This window comes from Danio rerio, chromosome 18 (genome assembly GCF_052040795.2).
Source record: "Danio rerio strain M-AB ecotype USA chromosome 18, GRCz13ab, whole genome shotgun sequence".
Lineage (NCBI taxonomy): Eukaryota > Metazoa > Chordata > Actinopteri > Cypriniformes > Danionidae > Danio > Danio rerio.
The window spans coordinates 7,107,507-7,124,654 of NC_141038.1; the positions used below are offsets into that span (position 1 = coordinate 7,107,507).

General features: G+C 32.3%; 1 protein-coding gene across 1 annotated transcript in view; it reads left to right on the forward strand.

Moving 5' to 3' along the window:
- The window catches only part of glg1b (golgi glycoprotein 1b), a 54,293-nt gene that overhangs the window by 16,797 nt on the left and 20,348 nt on the right, over positions 1-17,148 (forward strand). Inside the window, 2 exon segments of the mRNA NM_001045395.1 lie at positions 14,555-14,584; positions 16,036-16,122. Coding sequence (NP_001038860.1) covers positions 14,555-14,584; positions 16,036-16,122 — 117 coding nt within the window.

The window sequence follows — 17,148 nt, forward strand, 5'->3', positions numbered from 1 at the left end:
TATATTGACTGTAATGACTATATTCAAATGACTATTTTTCCATTTTCCCCTGTTTATATAACTTGCTTAAGGTTACTTGTTGTATAAAAATATCACCATTTTAGTTTCTCAGTGGTTAGTACTGTCGCCTCACAGCAAAAAGGTTGCTGGCTCGAGTACTTGCTGGGCCAGTTGGTATTTCTGTGTGGACTTTGCATGTGCTCAAGTGTTGGCGTGGGTTTCCTCCAAGTGCTCCGGCTTCCCTCACAAGTCCAAACACATGCGCTGTAGCTGAATTGGATGAACTAAATTGGCCATAGTGTATGTGTGAATCAAGCGGCAACCTCCCGTTCTCCCTCAGGAAGCCAATACGGAAGTAACTAAAACTGCAATTCATCCGAAATTCCGCTAGTCCTGGCCGCTCCTGGCAAATTTCAATTGAGCCCACTGTTAGAATGGCCAAATTTACAGCAGAAAAAAAGGGGTTAACAGCCTGGTACAAAAAAAGATTTTGGTTAATACAGCTAATATTACCCTTCATGACAACTGTGAGGGGGGTGAATTTTTTTATAACTCATCCGTTTCCTTTATATTAGGTTATATTAAGTTTGCATAATTAAGGGCGTGGTCACTTGAGTGACAGCTAGGTCTCGTTGGTCGCCGTCACGTCACCTCAGCTGAATCCTGCAGATTAGCCACTGAACTCGGCATATTTATCGTATTTTTGTGTTGTTTTATGTGGCTTTACACAGTCAACTGCCTTTTGGACTTGTTTCCTACAATTATTAGATGGCATGGCATGCTGAGTGCACTTAATTGTGCTCACAAACCATTCACGTGGCCTCCGTTTCCCATGTGAGTAAAGTTATATACTTATATACCATCTCTGTACATGTATTTGTTTTATTTAAGATCATTTATCGTTTATATTTATATTTAGAGCTGTAATGCACTTCAGAATCTGTCAGATTGATTAGCTGTGGGCTCTAGAACAGTCATCTGAAGTGTTGTCATACAGTGTTATGCTGGATTTCATCAATAGTCTTACATTAACTAACACAGACTGTATCTGAAGTGTTTGGAAGTAATTTGGTTTTCCTCCTGTTGAAAAACGTCATAAGAACAATGTTTAGTGGCTCAAAACACTTTATTGATATAGTGTACAACCAAGCACAAGTGGTCAGAATACAAACGAGTCACAGGTGATAAAGTATTAAGCATTTCTCCCAAAGTAAAGTGTGTCTGAACCAGGTCCAAGCTAAATGCCAGCAGCTCACTCTCCGCCTCTTTGCCCTTGTTTGGTATCCTGCCGTGAGTGTGATGACGCGCGAACAAAATGGCGACGGTTGGCCGCGCCTTGTGGCCTCTTTTGCGCTCTTTAGAAACCTATGGGTGACGTCACAGATACTACGTCCATATATTTTACAGTCTATGGTGTGAATGCGAGAGTGTATGGGTGTTTCCCAGTAGTGGGTTGCGGTTGGAAGAGCATCTGTTGCGTAAAACGTGCTTGAATAGTTGGTGGTTCATTCTGCTGTGGCGACTTCTGAAATAGGGACTAAGCTGAAGAAGAATGTTTGAATGAGTGAATATCAGCATTTGGTAAATACTTTAAGTATTGCTTTTGCTTGATATTACCCGATCTAATCCTGTGAATATGAAATAAGCTCCTGCTTCAGAGCAGGTTTAAGCTACCAAACAGCAACTCTCAGATTCTGAATCATGTCAAATCATCAATAACCAAATCCTTGTAAATGAGTAATCCATGTATGAGGAGCAGACCCCTGTTGATGAAAAATAATAACATCATTTTAGCCAATTTTAATAAAATATATATTTTTGTTGCTTTTTGATGACTATGAAGAGTTTTTGTTTTGTCATACCTGGTAAGAACATACAGTAATACAGGTTACTGCAATTGTCTACAGAAGTTAGATCCATCAATTGAGTTGCAAAACATTATTAATATAGAAAGCACAGGCCTTTTCTGTTTATGGGTTAGCAGTTTTCCATTGGTTTGATGTGCAGATTGTTTTTCATTGCGACTTTCAGTTCTCTGAACAAAGTTGATACCTAAAAATAAACAACCTACAGGCAGTTTCTGTCTTGTTAGCTTTGTCACATGAAAGATTTAGCAGGAATGGCAATGAGGAGCGTCTGTTCTTGTTTACTTCTCTATTGTAAGAACAGGTGTAAAGCTTGTAGCTCTGGCAGAGGTTTCTACAACTTGGAGAGATAGGATTAAGTGAATGCGTGCTGTAAATCTGTAAATGCGTGCACAAATACACACATCCAATAAAATGTACTTATTTTTTCTGAAATACTCAAACGTTTTCATAAATTGTATAAAAATAAATCATAATAAATAAATTGTAATTATTTGGTTTTCTTTACGCTTTATAAAGATTACAGTATGGTAGTTTTTTGGGATTTTTTTTTATTATCTGAAATATGATTCATTTTAATTAAAAATGTCAGTAATTGTATTAAAATAGCTTTCATTTTATTTAAGCTGTTTTATTTTTATATAATATATTTATATCTTTTTTTTATACATTTTATTTGAAACAAGCTTGTAGCACTGTTGACAACTTAGTGTTTTTGTCCCTATATTTAACAACTTTTCAGACCCCCTTAGCGACAAATTTTCCAAAAAGTGACTAGTAACAAATTTGTCAACTTTTTTGTGTGCTACTGGAGATTTTGAATAGACTGTCATGTGCCCATATTGTACCATCCCTACTCTTCTCAATGAGCTGCGGGTGATGCCGTCGGCCCCTGCCTCCCCCTCAGAGCACTGACAGGCAGCCCAGTCCTCGTACAGCAGTCTCTCCCACCTGCAGCATGGGAGCAGATCATACCTCTGAGTACCGATGGCAAATGATTTAGCACCGGAAGTGTGAGGTATTTCCATTGTACAGTCAAACCGATCTGCAACAATTTAACAATTTGATTTGACCTTGTTCACAAATACAGATATTTTAGTGACAGTTTCGGAACTGAGTTTATTACATCTGAGAGATTACTGCAAATTCACTACACATCTATACTGATCTACTGCATTCAAAAAGCAATACATTTAGTTAAATCGACATGCATATATAAAGCGTAGTGCTAATATAAATAACCCTTTGTTGACCATAGGCTGTTAAACAAACAAACGGTTGGACGTGATGACGTCAGTAATATGCAAATTGGCGTATGACGTAATCTAGCAACATTTAGCGAATTTTCATTGAAAATAGTTGGCAACACTGGCTTGTAGCACTGCCAGAGATTTCTAGAACTTGTAGATTAAGTGAATGTGTGCTGTAAATCACACACACACGTGCACACACACACACACACACACACACACACACACACACACAACACACACACACAATAATCAAAACTTAATTTTATATCACTTTGTATAAACATAATTTGTTATAAATATTTAGTTATATATATATATATATATATATATATATATATATATATATATATATATATATATATATATATATATATATATATATATATATATATATATATATATATATATATATACATATAAAAACACTAAACGCTCATTTTCTGTTTATTTGGACCCAAGAAATGGAGGAAAAACTAGTGGAGATTTGACAGGAGCACCCGTGTTTGTTTGGCATTCCCTACAGAAAGCTAAAAAAGAAAGTTGAGGAGAAATTGCTAATTTCCTTCAAACCCAGGTGAGCAAGTATGTACATTTTCTACCCCATTAAAGGCTTCTTTCTCGTTATGTAGTTAACAACAAAAGATATACTACGTGTTTTTGGCTGTGAGACGGGGTTTGGATGAAATTGTCAGCGATTCTTCCTAATATAAAGTCATGCAATGTGAAAGCCCCTGTCGCCGATCCATCTTGCAGTGTAAACAAAGCAGCGACAAAACGCTTTCCCAGATAGTCATGCAGTGTGAAAACATCTTTGACGCGAATACTTTCAAAATCATGCAGTCTGAACTCAGCATTGCAAAAGGATTTTGAGACTCTCCGTGTTTGATTTTTATTTTTTTATTTAAACGATTATGCCGTTGAACTGTTGTATAAACGCAATATCACATTCGTAGCAGTGTGATGTGGCTGTATATCGTTCCTGGTGGGTCACTAAAGTCAACGCACTGCTCCCACCAGTGCTGATATATAGCCACATCGCACTGATACGAATGTTATATTGCTCGTATAGTATATATGTGTGTGTACAATAAATACATTTTACAAATCACTTCAGAATATTTGTATTGTGTGTTAGTGTATTGGTGTTATATAAACATTTATTTTAAATGTCGAATTCACATTTTGTAATTTTACACAATTTATTTTAATTTTTAAAATTATCTATTTTTTATTTTAACATAAAAAGTATTAATTTATTATGTTTGCATATTTATTATCAGGCTTTTACATGTACTTGTTACCTGTTGGTAATTTTTTTTTGGTTTTAATTTTATCTTTTTCGCTGTGATATTTGCTTTTGGTGTCTAATATATTCACAAACATTCAGCTGGGCTTGTTTAAGACTACAAAAAGTATCTAAGCCTTCATTTGTACATTTTTATCTAATGTTTTCTTTCCCCTGCCAAATAAATAGTTTACGAAACTGTCAGTTTCTCACTTAAAATAAAAATAAGCATGCCGCATTATCATCATTCACTCTGCTTTTTTACTGTATTATCTCCTATTTACTGCTGCACCTGACTTTAAAAGACGGAAAACACAAACCAGAGGCGAACAGGCGCTGGCTTTATCTTCTCTCTGCTTTTCATGTCTTTCAGTGTCGTGCTGTGATTATTGCACTTGGCAGGCCATTAAGTGGTTGTGCTACAGCATATACCGTTAAACAAAGGCATTTGCACTGCTTCTCCTGTGAGTCTGAACACAGTCGCTTTGGATTCACAAAAATGCATTGAGAAGCTTCAGTAAATTGGTTTAACATTCAGAGAGTTGCATTAAACAGCTGGCTCAGTGCAATTTTATATCAATTTATATTATTTCTAAGCTGTTTATGTTTATAACTGCAGAAAGTCTAATATTTTCATAAGTACACTATATTTTATTAATATTTTGAATTAAGTTTTCTTTTTATGTTTTTTATTTTAAATGTGAGTTATTTTGGTCTATATTTATTTATTTTTTGTTTAGTTTTAAAATTTATTTTAAATGCGAGTTATTTTGGTCTATTTGTGTTTGTTTATATTATTTATTTTGTTTAGTTTTTATTTTATTTTAAATGAGAGTTATTTGGTCTATTTGTATTTATTTTATTTTTTGTTTAGTTTTTATTTTATTTTAAATGAGAGTTATTTGGTCTATTTGTATTTATTTAATTTTTTTGTTTAGTTTTTATTTTATTTTAAATGTGAGTTATTTTGGTCTGTTTGTGTTTGTTTATATTATTTATTTTTGTTCAGTTTTTATTTTATTTTAAATGAGAGTTATTTGGTTTTTGTATTTATTTGAATTTTTTTGTTTAGTTTTTATTTTATTTTAAATGTGAGTTATTTGGTTTATTTGTATTTATTTTAATTTTTTTGTTTAGTTTTTATTTTATTTTAAATGAGAGTTATTTGGTCTATTTGTATTTATTTAATTTTTTTGTTTAGTTTTTATTTTATTTTAAATGTGAGTTATTTTGGTCTATTTGTGTTTGTTTATATTATTTATTTTGTTTAGTTTTTATTTTATTTTAAATGAGAGTTATTTGGTCTATTTGTATTTATTTTATTTTTTGTTTAGTTTTTATTTTATTTTAAATGAGAGTTATTTGGTCTATTTGTATTTATTTAATTTTTTTGTTTAGTTTTTATTTTATTTTAAATATGAGTTATTTTGGTCTGTTTGTGTTTGTTTATATTATTTATTTTTGTTCAGTTTTTATTTTATTTTAAATGAGAGTTATTTGGTTTTTGTATTTATTTGAATTTTTTTGTTTAGTTTTTATTTTATTTTAAATGTGAGTTATTTGGTTTATTTGTATTTATTTAAATTTTTTTGTTTAGTTTTTATTTTATTTTAAATGAGAGTTATTTGGTCTATTTGTGTTTATTTAATTTTTTTGTTTAGTTTTTATTTTATTTTAAATGTGAGTTATTTTGGTCTATTTGTGTTTGTTTATATTATTTATTTTTTTGTTTAGTTTTTTATTTTATTTTAAATGAGAGTTATTTGGTTTATTTGTATTTATTTTTATTTTTGTTTAGTTTTTATTTTATTTTAAATGTGAGTTATTTTGGTCTGTTTGTGTTTGTTTATATTATTTATTTTTGTTCAGTTTTTATTTTATTTTAAACGAGAGTTATTTGGTCTATTTGTATTTATTTTATTTTTTTGTCTAGTTTTTATTTTATTTTAAATTTATTTTGTTATTTTGGTGTATTTGTGGGCAACATGGTAGCTCAGTGTTGTGCACTGTTGCCTCACAACAAGAATGTCCCTGGTTTGAGTCCTGGCTGGGCCAGGTTTTCTCCAGGTGCTCCGGTTTCCCTCACTGTCCAAACATATGCACTATAGGTGAATTGAGTAAACTAAATTGGCCGTAGTGTATGTGTGTGAATGCAAGAGTGTTGGGTGTTTCCCAGTGTTGGGTTGCGCCTGGAAGGGCATCCGCTGTGTAAAATATATGCTGGATAAGATGGCGATTCATTTCACTGTGGCAACCCTTGATTAATACGAGACTAAGCCAAAAATGAAAAAATGAATAAACAATCACTTCAGCCGTTGTTTGTAAATCAGCATTTCACGTGAAGCAAGCTCCTGATGTGGTTTCTCTGAGGTGAAAACGCTGTCGGTGGTTGTAATGCTAGTATGATCGTAATGCGCTCTGGTTTCTCTGAAGGGGGAGATTTAAAGGCTGGTGTCGTGGAGTTACTCATCTGTGCATGAAAGAGCATTTAATGCGTTCTGCCGCAAGCAAATTCCCGACTGAGAGAAACTTCACCTTTTTATCAGGTCTCGGGCTGACTGAAGCTGTCTTGTTGATGGTGCTTCATCCTTGGCTTGTTTAGTCTACGCTTTCATCTTATTGCTTATGACAAATCAGAGCCCAGTGCTGTCAGTGTCACTCAGATATTTCTGTCCCTCTCAACTGCTTTTTGGGAAGAGAAATGAAGCAACTTTATAAACGTTGTCAGAAAATACAACTTGAATATTTTTAAGTGTGCAATGAACTCCACATCCACCCTTTTGGACATTCAGTCAGATCATGAAGATGTTTGTAATGTGTGCAGTCATGTAATTTGGCATTTCAAGGGTTAATTCCTCCCAAAAAATTAAACCCTTAACAATAATTGTGTTAATTTCCATCAATTAATTGAAAGTCAGTTAGCTGTCATAGGAAGCAAGGATATTTGATCTTCCATACGAGCCAATGATATTTGATCTTCCATACGAGCCAATGATATTTGATCTTCCATAGGAGCCAATGATATTTGATCTTCCATAGGAGCCAATGATATTTGATCTTCCATAGGAGCCAATGATATTTGATCTTCAATAGGAGCCAATGATATTTGATCTTCCATACGAGCCAATGATATTTGATCTTCTATAGGAGCCAATGATATTTGATCTTCTATAGGAGCCAATGATATTTGATCTTCCATAGGAGCCAATGATATTTGATCTTTAATAGGAGCCAATGATATTTGATCTTCCATACGAGCCAATGATATTTGATCTTCTATTGGAGCCAATGATATTTGATCTTCAATAGGAGTCAATGATATTTGATCTTCAATAGGAGCAAATGATATTTGATCTTCAATAGGAGCAAATGATATTTGATCTTCCATAGGAGCCAATGAGATGTTATCTTTCATAAAAGCCAATGAGGTTTGAGCTTCCATAGAATCCAATGAGGTTTGAGCTTTTGAAGCCAGCTAGGTTTGAGCTTCCATAGGAGCCAATGAGGTATGACCTACTGTTGCAACCAGTGAGATTCGAGCTTGTATAAGAACCATTGGGGTTTAAGCATTTGTAGCTACCATAGGAGCCAATGAATTTTGAGCTACCCGGGAGCCAATGAAGTTTGATGTTCCTAGGAGCCAATGTGGTTTGACCTTTAATACTTTAATAGGGACCAGTGAGATTTGAGCTTCTTTAAGAACCAATGAGAACTGAGCTTTTGTTGGAGCCAAAGAAGTTTGAGCTTCCATAGGACCCAGTGAGATTTGACTTTCCATAAGAGCCAATGAGACTTGAGCTTATGTAGAAGCCAATGAAGTTTGAGCTACCACAGCAGCCAGTGAGGTTTGAACTTCCATAGGAACCAATAAGGTTTTATGTTTCCATAGGAACCAGTGAGGGTTGACTTTCCATAGGAACCAGTGAGGTTTGAGTTTTCATAGGAGCCAATGAGGTTTGTCTTCCATAGGAACCAGTGAGATTTGAGCTTCCATAGGAACCAATGAGGTTTTGTGTTTCCTTAGTAACCAATGTGGTTTGAGCTTCCTTAGGAGCCAATAAGATTTGATCTTCTATAACAGTGGTTCTCAAAGTGGGGGTTGGGACCCCCAGAGGGGTCGCGGGACAATGAAGGGGGGTCCCCTGGTGATTTCCAAAAATCGATTTATTTATTTTTAAACCACAAGATTTACCATATTTATTCATAACCTACCGAAGAGAAAAAAATAGTAGTTTATAGTTACTATAAACTGTATAGTTACTATAGTAGCTTATAGGTTTCTGTATTTATAACCACCTCAGAGGATATTGGGGGTCACAAGTCACACTGGCATTGTCATTTTGGGAGTCGGGGGCTGAAAAGTTTGTGAACCCCTGTTCCATAGGAGCCAATGAAGTTTGAGAGTTTTCATAGGAACCAGCATGGTTTGAGTTCCTATAGGAACCAGTGAAGTTTGAGCTTACATTGGAGCCTATGAGGTTTGAACTTCCATAGGAGGCAATGATATTTGATCTTCCATAGGAGCCAATGGCAGTTGCACTTACAAAGGAGCCAATGAAGTTTGAGTTTCCATAGGGAATAGTGAGGTTTGAATTTCCGTAGGAACCAATGAGGTTTGTTTCCTATAGGAAACAGTGTGGTTTGAGCTTCCATATTGACCTTATTCTAAAATGCGGAAGTGTGCCTGTTTTCGCGATTTGTCTTAGAACTTCCGATTCAGTCGCCTATGGGAGAAATGACTAAGAATAATTAACGGCTGAAAATGGCCAAACTACTTGCTCAACAAACAAATGTTTGCATGACTACACAGACCAAGTAGCATAATATTATAAGAAAATATTAAATTGTAACATCAAGCAGCGTAACGAGCAGTTGTTAACGTCAAAAAATGAATGGAAGTGAATTTGACCGGAAGTCGCGAGACAAAAAGATTCGAATGGCAGCGCCCACTCGTCAGCTGAGAATAAGGTGAATAGGAGCCAATGCAGTTTGAGCTTACATGGGAGCTGCAAGACTATGCTGAATGCTTCACTGTATAAAAGTTATTAGTTGGCTTTAAACATGAGTGAATAAACCTGTTGCTTTAATATAATGATATATGGACATATTTATAAAAGTTAAGTCAAACTTTGACTTTTTTTCTTGAGGTTTGAGCTTTCATTATGGCCAATGGGGTTTGAGCATTCAGAAGAGCCAGAGTTGTTAGCTTCTGCAACAACCATTGTTTTGGCTATCCACAAAAGCAAGAGTGAGGTTTTAATTTTGATTCCCTTCCTTCTAAACAAGGAATTTACCAATTTTTAAATTTATGTTTGTTCTAGGTTGCTTAAGAAGGGTGTTTGGTAAAAGACATTGTCCCTCTGGTAAAACATTTCTCTTAATTATTTGGCAAAGTGTCTTATTTTGTAAAAAAATAAATAAATAAAATAAATAAATAAGTAGTTTTTTTTTTCAAGCTAGACATCAATTCACCACATTTCCTGATGTGCATTATGGAGAAAAATGGTTCAGAAATAGCCATATGACGGCATCCGAATTTCCTAATGTGATATATCTTGCTGAAGATTTCATCACAATGTGGTATAGAGAGTAACTCTGGTGTTTGCTAGTGCATTGTTTTCAGATAAACAAGTATCTTTACTTAGCATGATTCTTAAATATCCACAAGCATAGTATGCTATTTTAATGATTTAGTAGAGGCAAAAACTCACATACAGCACCTTTTAAGTTTTCAAGCAGTAGCACTAATATCAATATTACAATCTGAATATTCTTAAAAGGCCAATGCCCACAATAATTATCATGCATAATCAATATCACGATATACTGTATTACTGAATATCTGCAAATGTATTTAGAACTGACATTCATTACAATGAGATCTAAACTGTACCTCCTGCCATTGATTTATAAATGATCCAAACACGCATATACCTGGATCGTTTTAATTTTTTTTTAATACATTACAAGATACAAGAACTTGATTGATGCCACTAATAACAACTCTAGTGGATTTACTGTAGTTCTAGCAAGTGAATCCCATACAGCTGATGATACAAACTCTGAATTATTGAGCCGGTTTATCGAGCCAAACGTACAGGAAAGCAAGGAGTGTGTAATCTTGCCGAATCGATAGATGATCCATGTGGGCTCCGCTCTGTACAGTATTCACAGAAGCCTGACGTACGAATAGAAATATCCAGTTCTGGATGATTGATCTGGGTGTGGAGCTGAGCTCAGATATCGGCCTGCTCCTATATTTACAGCCTGTGCTGTTATGTGAGCGATGACATGACTGTTCAGATACTTTATGGTGGGATAGACCATTCATGGAATGTTGCTTCTTGGTTTTATATAAATGAATGCCAAGAAAACATCAATTAAAATCATGAAAAAACTACATTGTTGTTGTTATTATTATTATTATTATTATTATTATTAATATAATTGTTAATTATAGTAAAACATAGTAAAGTTATAGTAAAATTATAGAAAAAAACATGACAAATAAAAACAATTATTGTTGTTATTTTTTATTTTTACTACTACTGCTGCTGCTAATAATAATAATAATAACAGTAATATCAATAATTATGTTAATTGTTGTTGTTATTATTATTTATTAATCATAATAATGATAATAATATTATTATTAATACTAATAATGTAAATATTGTTGATTATTATTATTAATTATTCATATTAAATATTGTTGTTATTAGTGTTAATAAAAATATTATTATTAATAAAAATAATTATGCATATTTTGTTGTTGTTGCCATTATTTGTATTATTATTATTATTATTATTATTATTATTATTATTATTATTATTATTAATAATAATAGTAAAACGTTATTAATAATAAAAATTGCAACAATGATAATAAAAATAATAATATTTTTTGTTTGTGTGTGTGTATGTATATATATATATAGATGGATGGATGGATGGATGGATGGATGGATAGATAGATATTAATAAATAAAAATATATGATTAAATAAAAAAAATAAAACAATAAAAAAAAAAAAAATATATATATATATATATAGATAGATAGATAGATAGATAGATAGATAGATAGATAGATAGATAGATATTTATAAATAAAAAATATGATTAAATAAAAAAATAAAACAATAATAAAAAAATAACAATCTAATAAAAACAATAACAAATATTTTTAAATTACTAAAAATTATTTAGAGATGTTTTAAAAATTAAAAACAAAATTAATAAACCTTTTACTGAAATATAGATACTTTTTTAATGTCAGCTTAGGGATCCGTTTAATTCCAGGCTGACATACTCCTCAATCTGTGGATTATTTCCTTTCTTGGTCAAATCAATTTCAGTCAGATTTAAATGCACCTATACTGTACTCTTCCCCCAAATATAAAACATGCACGATACTTTGTTTTGTTTCCACGGCTCCACGCTGACAGAAACTCTTTGGTTTGATGTTCGCGTCTTAAAGGAGGACAACCGGAGGATGACAAGTCATTGTTAAGCCATTGTTAGATGATTATATGCGAATGCACATTGATTTTGGCCTGTTTGACTATGTTGTTGTCGTCCCCTGACAATTACTAATTGCATTTTCATGCTCTGTGAGTCACTCAGCAGTTGTTTACTGAGCAAGGTTAGAGACGGAGAGCAGACATAGATCTAACTCTAAACCCAGCCAGAATAAGAGAAAACTGAAATCCTGAATCTTGAGGGAGGAAAACTACTAAAGGTTTCAGAGGTCAAAAGATCTTCGGTATCTGTGCCTGCATTATTTAGGGACTTTTGTTGTAGCTCATTTTATTGTTTTGGTATCTGCTTGTTAAATTGTGTTGATACTGTTTTCAGGTCCAAGCCACTCCTCATTTGCATTGAGAAAATATTATGACCAATTTAGTCATATCACACATTAATGTGAATGTTTATAAAATCATGGTGTACACATCGGTTTCCATGTTGAGTCTCCTCATACAGTTTGATAGAGCCCTTGGACCTAACAAGCAGATAGGAATGCTGGTAGATTTTGTATCAAGAGTATTAGAAAACTGTTCCAGAAAACGTTCTTGGCTTTTGTTTATAATGATATTTTTGACATTTGTGTGAGCATGGGATTGTTTTTTTTTTTTTTTTTCAAATTGTGTCTGCATTGGAAGACTGAGTGTGTAATTCTTCAAGGAATGGTCATTTTTTAAATTAAATTGTTCAGCTTTAAACAAAATGTCAATCTACTCTCCAGTCCATGAATTTGGGATTTAAAAACATTGAGATGTGGTTTGTATTGGTTAAGGTTTTTTTAAAATTATTCTATTGTTTTTAATTGAATTTGACTATTTATTTATTTTATTTTATTTTGTATTTGTATTATATGTTTTTGTTTTATTTATTTTTTATTAGATTTTCTATTTATTTATTTTTTTTGTATTTTTTATGACAGCTTGTTTAACATTTACAATTGCAACAACATACAACTTCAGCACTGGAGATAAAGTTCATAGGGGTTCTAGAAATCCCAAGTTCATGAATTTGGGCTTTAAAAACATTGAGATGTGGTTGATATTAATTTATGCAGTTTAATGTTTTCTTTATTTGTTGTTTTTCAATTTTTCTATTTATTTATTTGATGTTGTTTTATGTCATTTATTTATTTGCTTTTGTTGTTTATATTGTTTTGCATTTATTTATTTAATTTTAATTTTGTTTCAGTTTCAGATTTATTGTTTTTTTTGTTTTGTTTTTTCAAGTTCATAAATTTGGGATTTAAAAAAATCGAGATGTGGGAGATATTGGCAAATGCATTTCAAAGTTTTTATTTTATTCTTTTTTTAAAAATTCAATTATTTGTTTCATTTTGTTTGTTTAGTTTGCTTTTGTTTTATATTTTTTATTTTGTATTTTTTTATTTATTGTATCTAACTTATTTTAACAGTTATTTTTTATATATTTTATTTTGTTTTTTATTATTTCATTTTATTTTATCTTATTTTATTTTACTCAATGTACTGCTAAAGTTTAAACCTAGGCTTGTTTAACATCTTCAATTCCAACACCATAAAACTTCAGTGCTGGAAACAAAGTTCATACAAGTTCTGTAGATCCTTAAAGTTTAATCTAGTGTTTTTAAGGTTTGAAAATTCCTTAAGTTTTGGATAAAGTACTTGTTGCTTTCTTAAAAAAGGTTATAATAATTAACCTTTAAATAATAATAAAAAAAAACTTATTACAGTTGTTTAAGAGAGTAAATGACAGTATTTCAATGTTGGCCATCATACAACATACAACAACAACAAGCCATCATAATTTTTACTTAAAACTAAAACATATTATAGTATACAACAACAAGCAGCATCTGACATAATGTGATAAACTATGTAAATACATGCATGCACACATACAGTGCTCAGCATATGAGTACACAACCAACAAATCCCTTATTTAGATGAATATTTTCTATAGGAAGCGTTACAATATTATATTGTGCATATACAGTAGATTAGTCCGTACTGAAGCCAAATATGGAGCTTATCTTACAAAATAACTTACAATAATGGTTTAAAAATTAGCAGCCCAAATGTATATATTAGGAAAAAATATTAAATACATTTTTCAAAAAGAGCAGAAAATCAAGAGAAACAAAAAATATATACAATTTTGTTGAAATGTTGTAGTTTGTCATTTGCTTTTGCAATATTTTGTATTAATTTAATTGTATTATCTTACTATTTCTAAAGTGTCTGTGACTAAAATCTGATTTTAATAAATAACATCTGTTTAATAAATCTGTTTTGTTCAAATGCACCAATATATATCACCCATATTCACTGAGAAATGGATAAAAACAATCATTTTTAAAATGGGGTGTACTTAATTATGCTGAGCACGATACATACATACATACATACACACATGATGTAAATACATTTGGACAAAAGCATCTGCTAAATAACTAAATGTAAATGTAAGTTGCCACACATGCAGAAAAAAATGAAAAATGAAAATGTCTTGAGAGGTGCTTAAATTTGACTTTAGAAAAGATGCAAGAACACTTTGGGAAATTATTTAAAATTAATAAGGACAGGAAATGAGGAGAAAAAAAATGTAATCCGCAGAAATAAAAAAAAAAATCTATTTTTTTTCCTTTCACAGGACACAGAGATTGCTTCAGACTGCAACCATGTAAGTACTCAGAAATCCCTTTATTATAAGTAATATAATATTATTCTTCTCCTTCACAACTCCTCACACTTCTCCTCTTTTTAACAATTTTCCAGACCTGCATTATTCTCTCCAAATGATTCTTGCTAGCTTTACAAGAGAAAGCAGGATTTAGAGAGCAGCAACATCAGCAAGTAATTTGAGAAGAATAATGGCCTAATCACTGTCTAATGATGGCTGCGGCCTGCAATTAATTTGGTGGCGTCCCGAGAGAGGAATCTGTTTCTGATCTCCTTTCCTTACATTCATGCCTTTGATGTTCTCATTAAGGCCGCGGCGTCCACAAATCAGAAATGAGGAAGATTTAGGCGTCTGATTCAGGCCTGAGTCACTCGTCTCATTACGCAAGACTCATAGTTTGAGTAATAATTAAGATGAAGACCTCATTTTGGTGCTTGTGAAAACTTGATCAGCAGTTTTAGTTAGCATCGCTGTTAAAGGGTGTGATGGCAATTTTTAATGTTGATGATAATTATATATTGATGATTGATTCAAGGTTTTGCTAAAGTAAAGATCAAATGCATCAGAATCAAATGTCTTTATAAAAATGTAAGTGACCCCATGCTTGAGATCCTTTTGCTAACAGAGACTGTCTGTATAAACTGATCATTCTCCATTGAATTAAAGCAATTAAAAGACTTTGTCTGACTTTATTCAATTTTAGTCTTTACAGTAATATATATTCCTTGTGAAAGGAAAGAAAATAATTTGCCATTACAAGGCATAGATCATCCCAAATTAAATAAATAGTTCTGATTTAATCACCTTCCTCTTGTTTCAAACCGTTATGAGTAGTTTTCTTCTGATGAACAAAAAAGACAACATTTTGAAGAATGTTGAATATCAGTTGCCATTGACTTAAGATTGTCAGAATTTTGCACATAACAAAATAGTTTACAATTAAAAAAATTAAGGTAAACTAATTTAAATAAAAAATATTGTATGAACTCTGACTGAACCAGGACTAAATTTATAATTAACTTGATAGATAGATAGATAGATAGATAGATAGATAGATAGATAGATAGATAGATAGATAGATAGATTGATAGATTGATAGATTGATAGATAGATTGATATTTAGATTTATTCAGATTTTCGTCTGGTGCAAAAGAAAAAGAGAGCCAAACTGTGAACTTAACCTTGAAAGAACAGTAATTTCCTCATGTCATTTCAAAATGGTGCAAGAATGAAATGCAAAATGGAGAAATTGGGCACTGGAGACTTTTCTGAGCATAAATAGAGTCAAAGTAGTCTTGCATGACTTACCTTCTATTTCAAGTCTTCAAAGGTGAAATCATAGCGTTTTTTAAAGAAAGAATAGAAGTTTATAACTGTAATATCTTGTTTGATTCATGACTATAGGCATCAATCAGGCATACAGTATATAATGTTGCTTTTCTGTTTTCCAGCTGTTGTGGAACTACAAGCTGAACTTGACCACAGATCCGAAGTTTGAGTCTGTGGCGCTGGAAGTGTGTACGAGCACCATGTTAGAGGTTTGTTTAAGGATTTTTTTTTATTATTCAGAGGTTTCAGAGTTAAACTGCACTGCGTCGATTTACATACAGCCTGGAGTGTGCGACGTTCATAAAGGCCTCGTTTACACTGTCAGGCCTGATTCCGATTTGTTGCCTAAATCAGATTTTTTTGCCTCTCCATTTACATGTTCTTTTAATTGTGACCCAAATCTGATTTATGTGTTTACACTTGCCACACAACTTCAGACGTCGTGCATGCATAAAGGCGGGTTCTAGCATCTGCACCACTCTAGCCACAATAGAAGAAATTGTCTTGCTTTTAGCTCTGTGAAATATGCGAAGTTCGCCCAACTTAAAAAAAAGCTTTATTATTCTCACAATAAGTTTCTGTTCTCTCTTCCTTCCAGCTGAGTTTATTCTTCCGAGAGGAATACTTTAAGTGCTGCAAATAGTTTGTAAAGCCTGGCTCATTGTGGTCAAAGTAGTTCGTCATTAACAGAAAAGGATTTAGCCTAATATAGCATACTCTGAAACTGTCAATATATTACTGTACTTTTATTAATGTTAACATTTTATTTAACAGACCTGTTTGTCAGTTTGTGCGCTGATGCATATACAGACCTTGTTTTGAACTTCACCTCAAATATTCTTGTTTATTTTGTGGATAACTGACTAGCAAAAAGTGCATTTAAATAACCATCTAATTACACCAAAAGAAAAATGTTTCAATAAGATAAGTTTTTAGATAAAAAAAATTATTGTTCCAACATTTTTTCAGTTTCTCCATCTCACTCAACTCGAGTTTAGGCGAGGGAATGTTTATCAAGTAAAACTGGCCTCAGACGGTTTAGTTTAGTCTGCTTCAAACCTGCAGGAAAATATCAGGCTTTGCTAAAAGGCTGGTTATTTTACCAACGATTAGGGTCAATAGTGGTAGCCCAGTACAGATGTCAAAGAAAAATCCTAACATTAAAGAGGAAACATAAGCTGGACCACAACAGATCACAGATGCTTAAATAATGTATAGTTTATAGCAAGCATCAT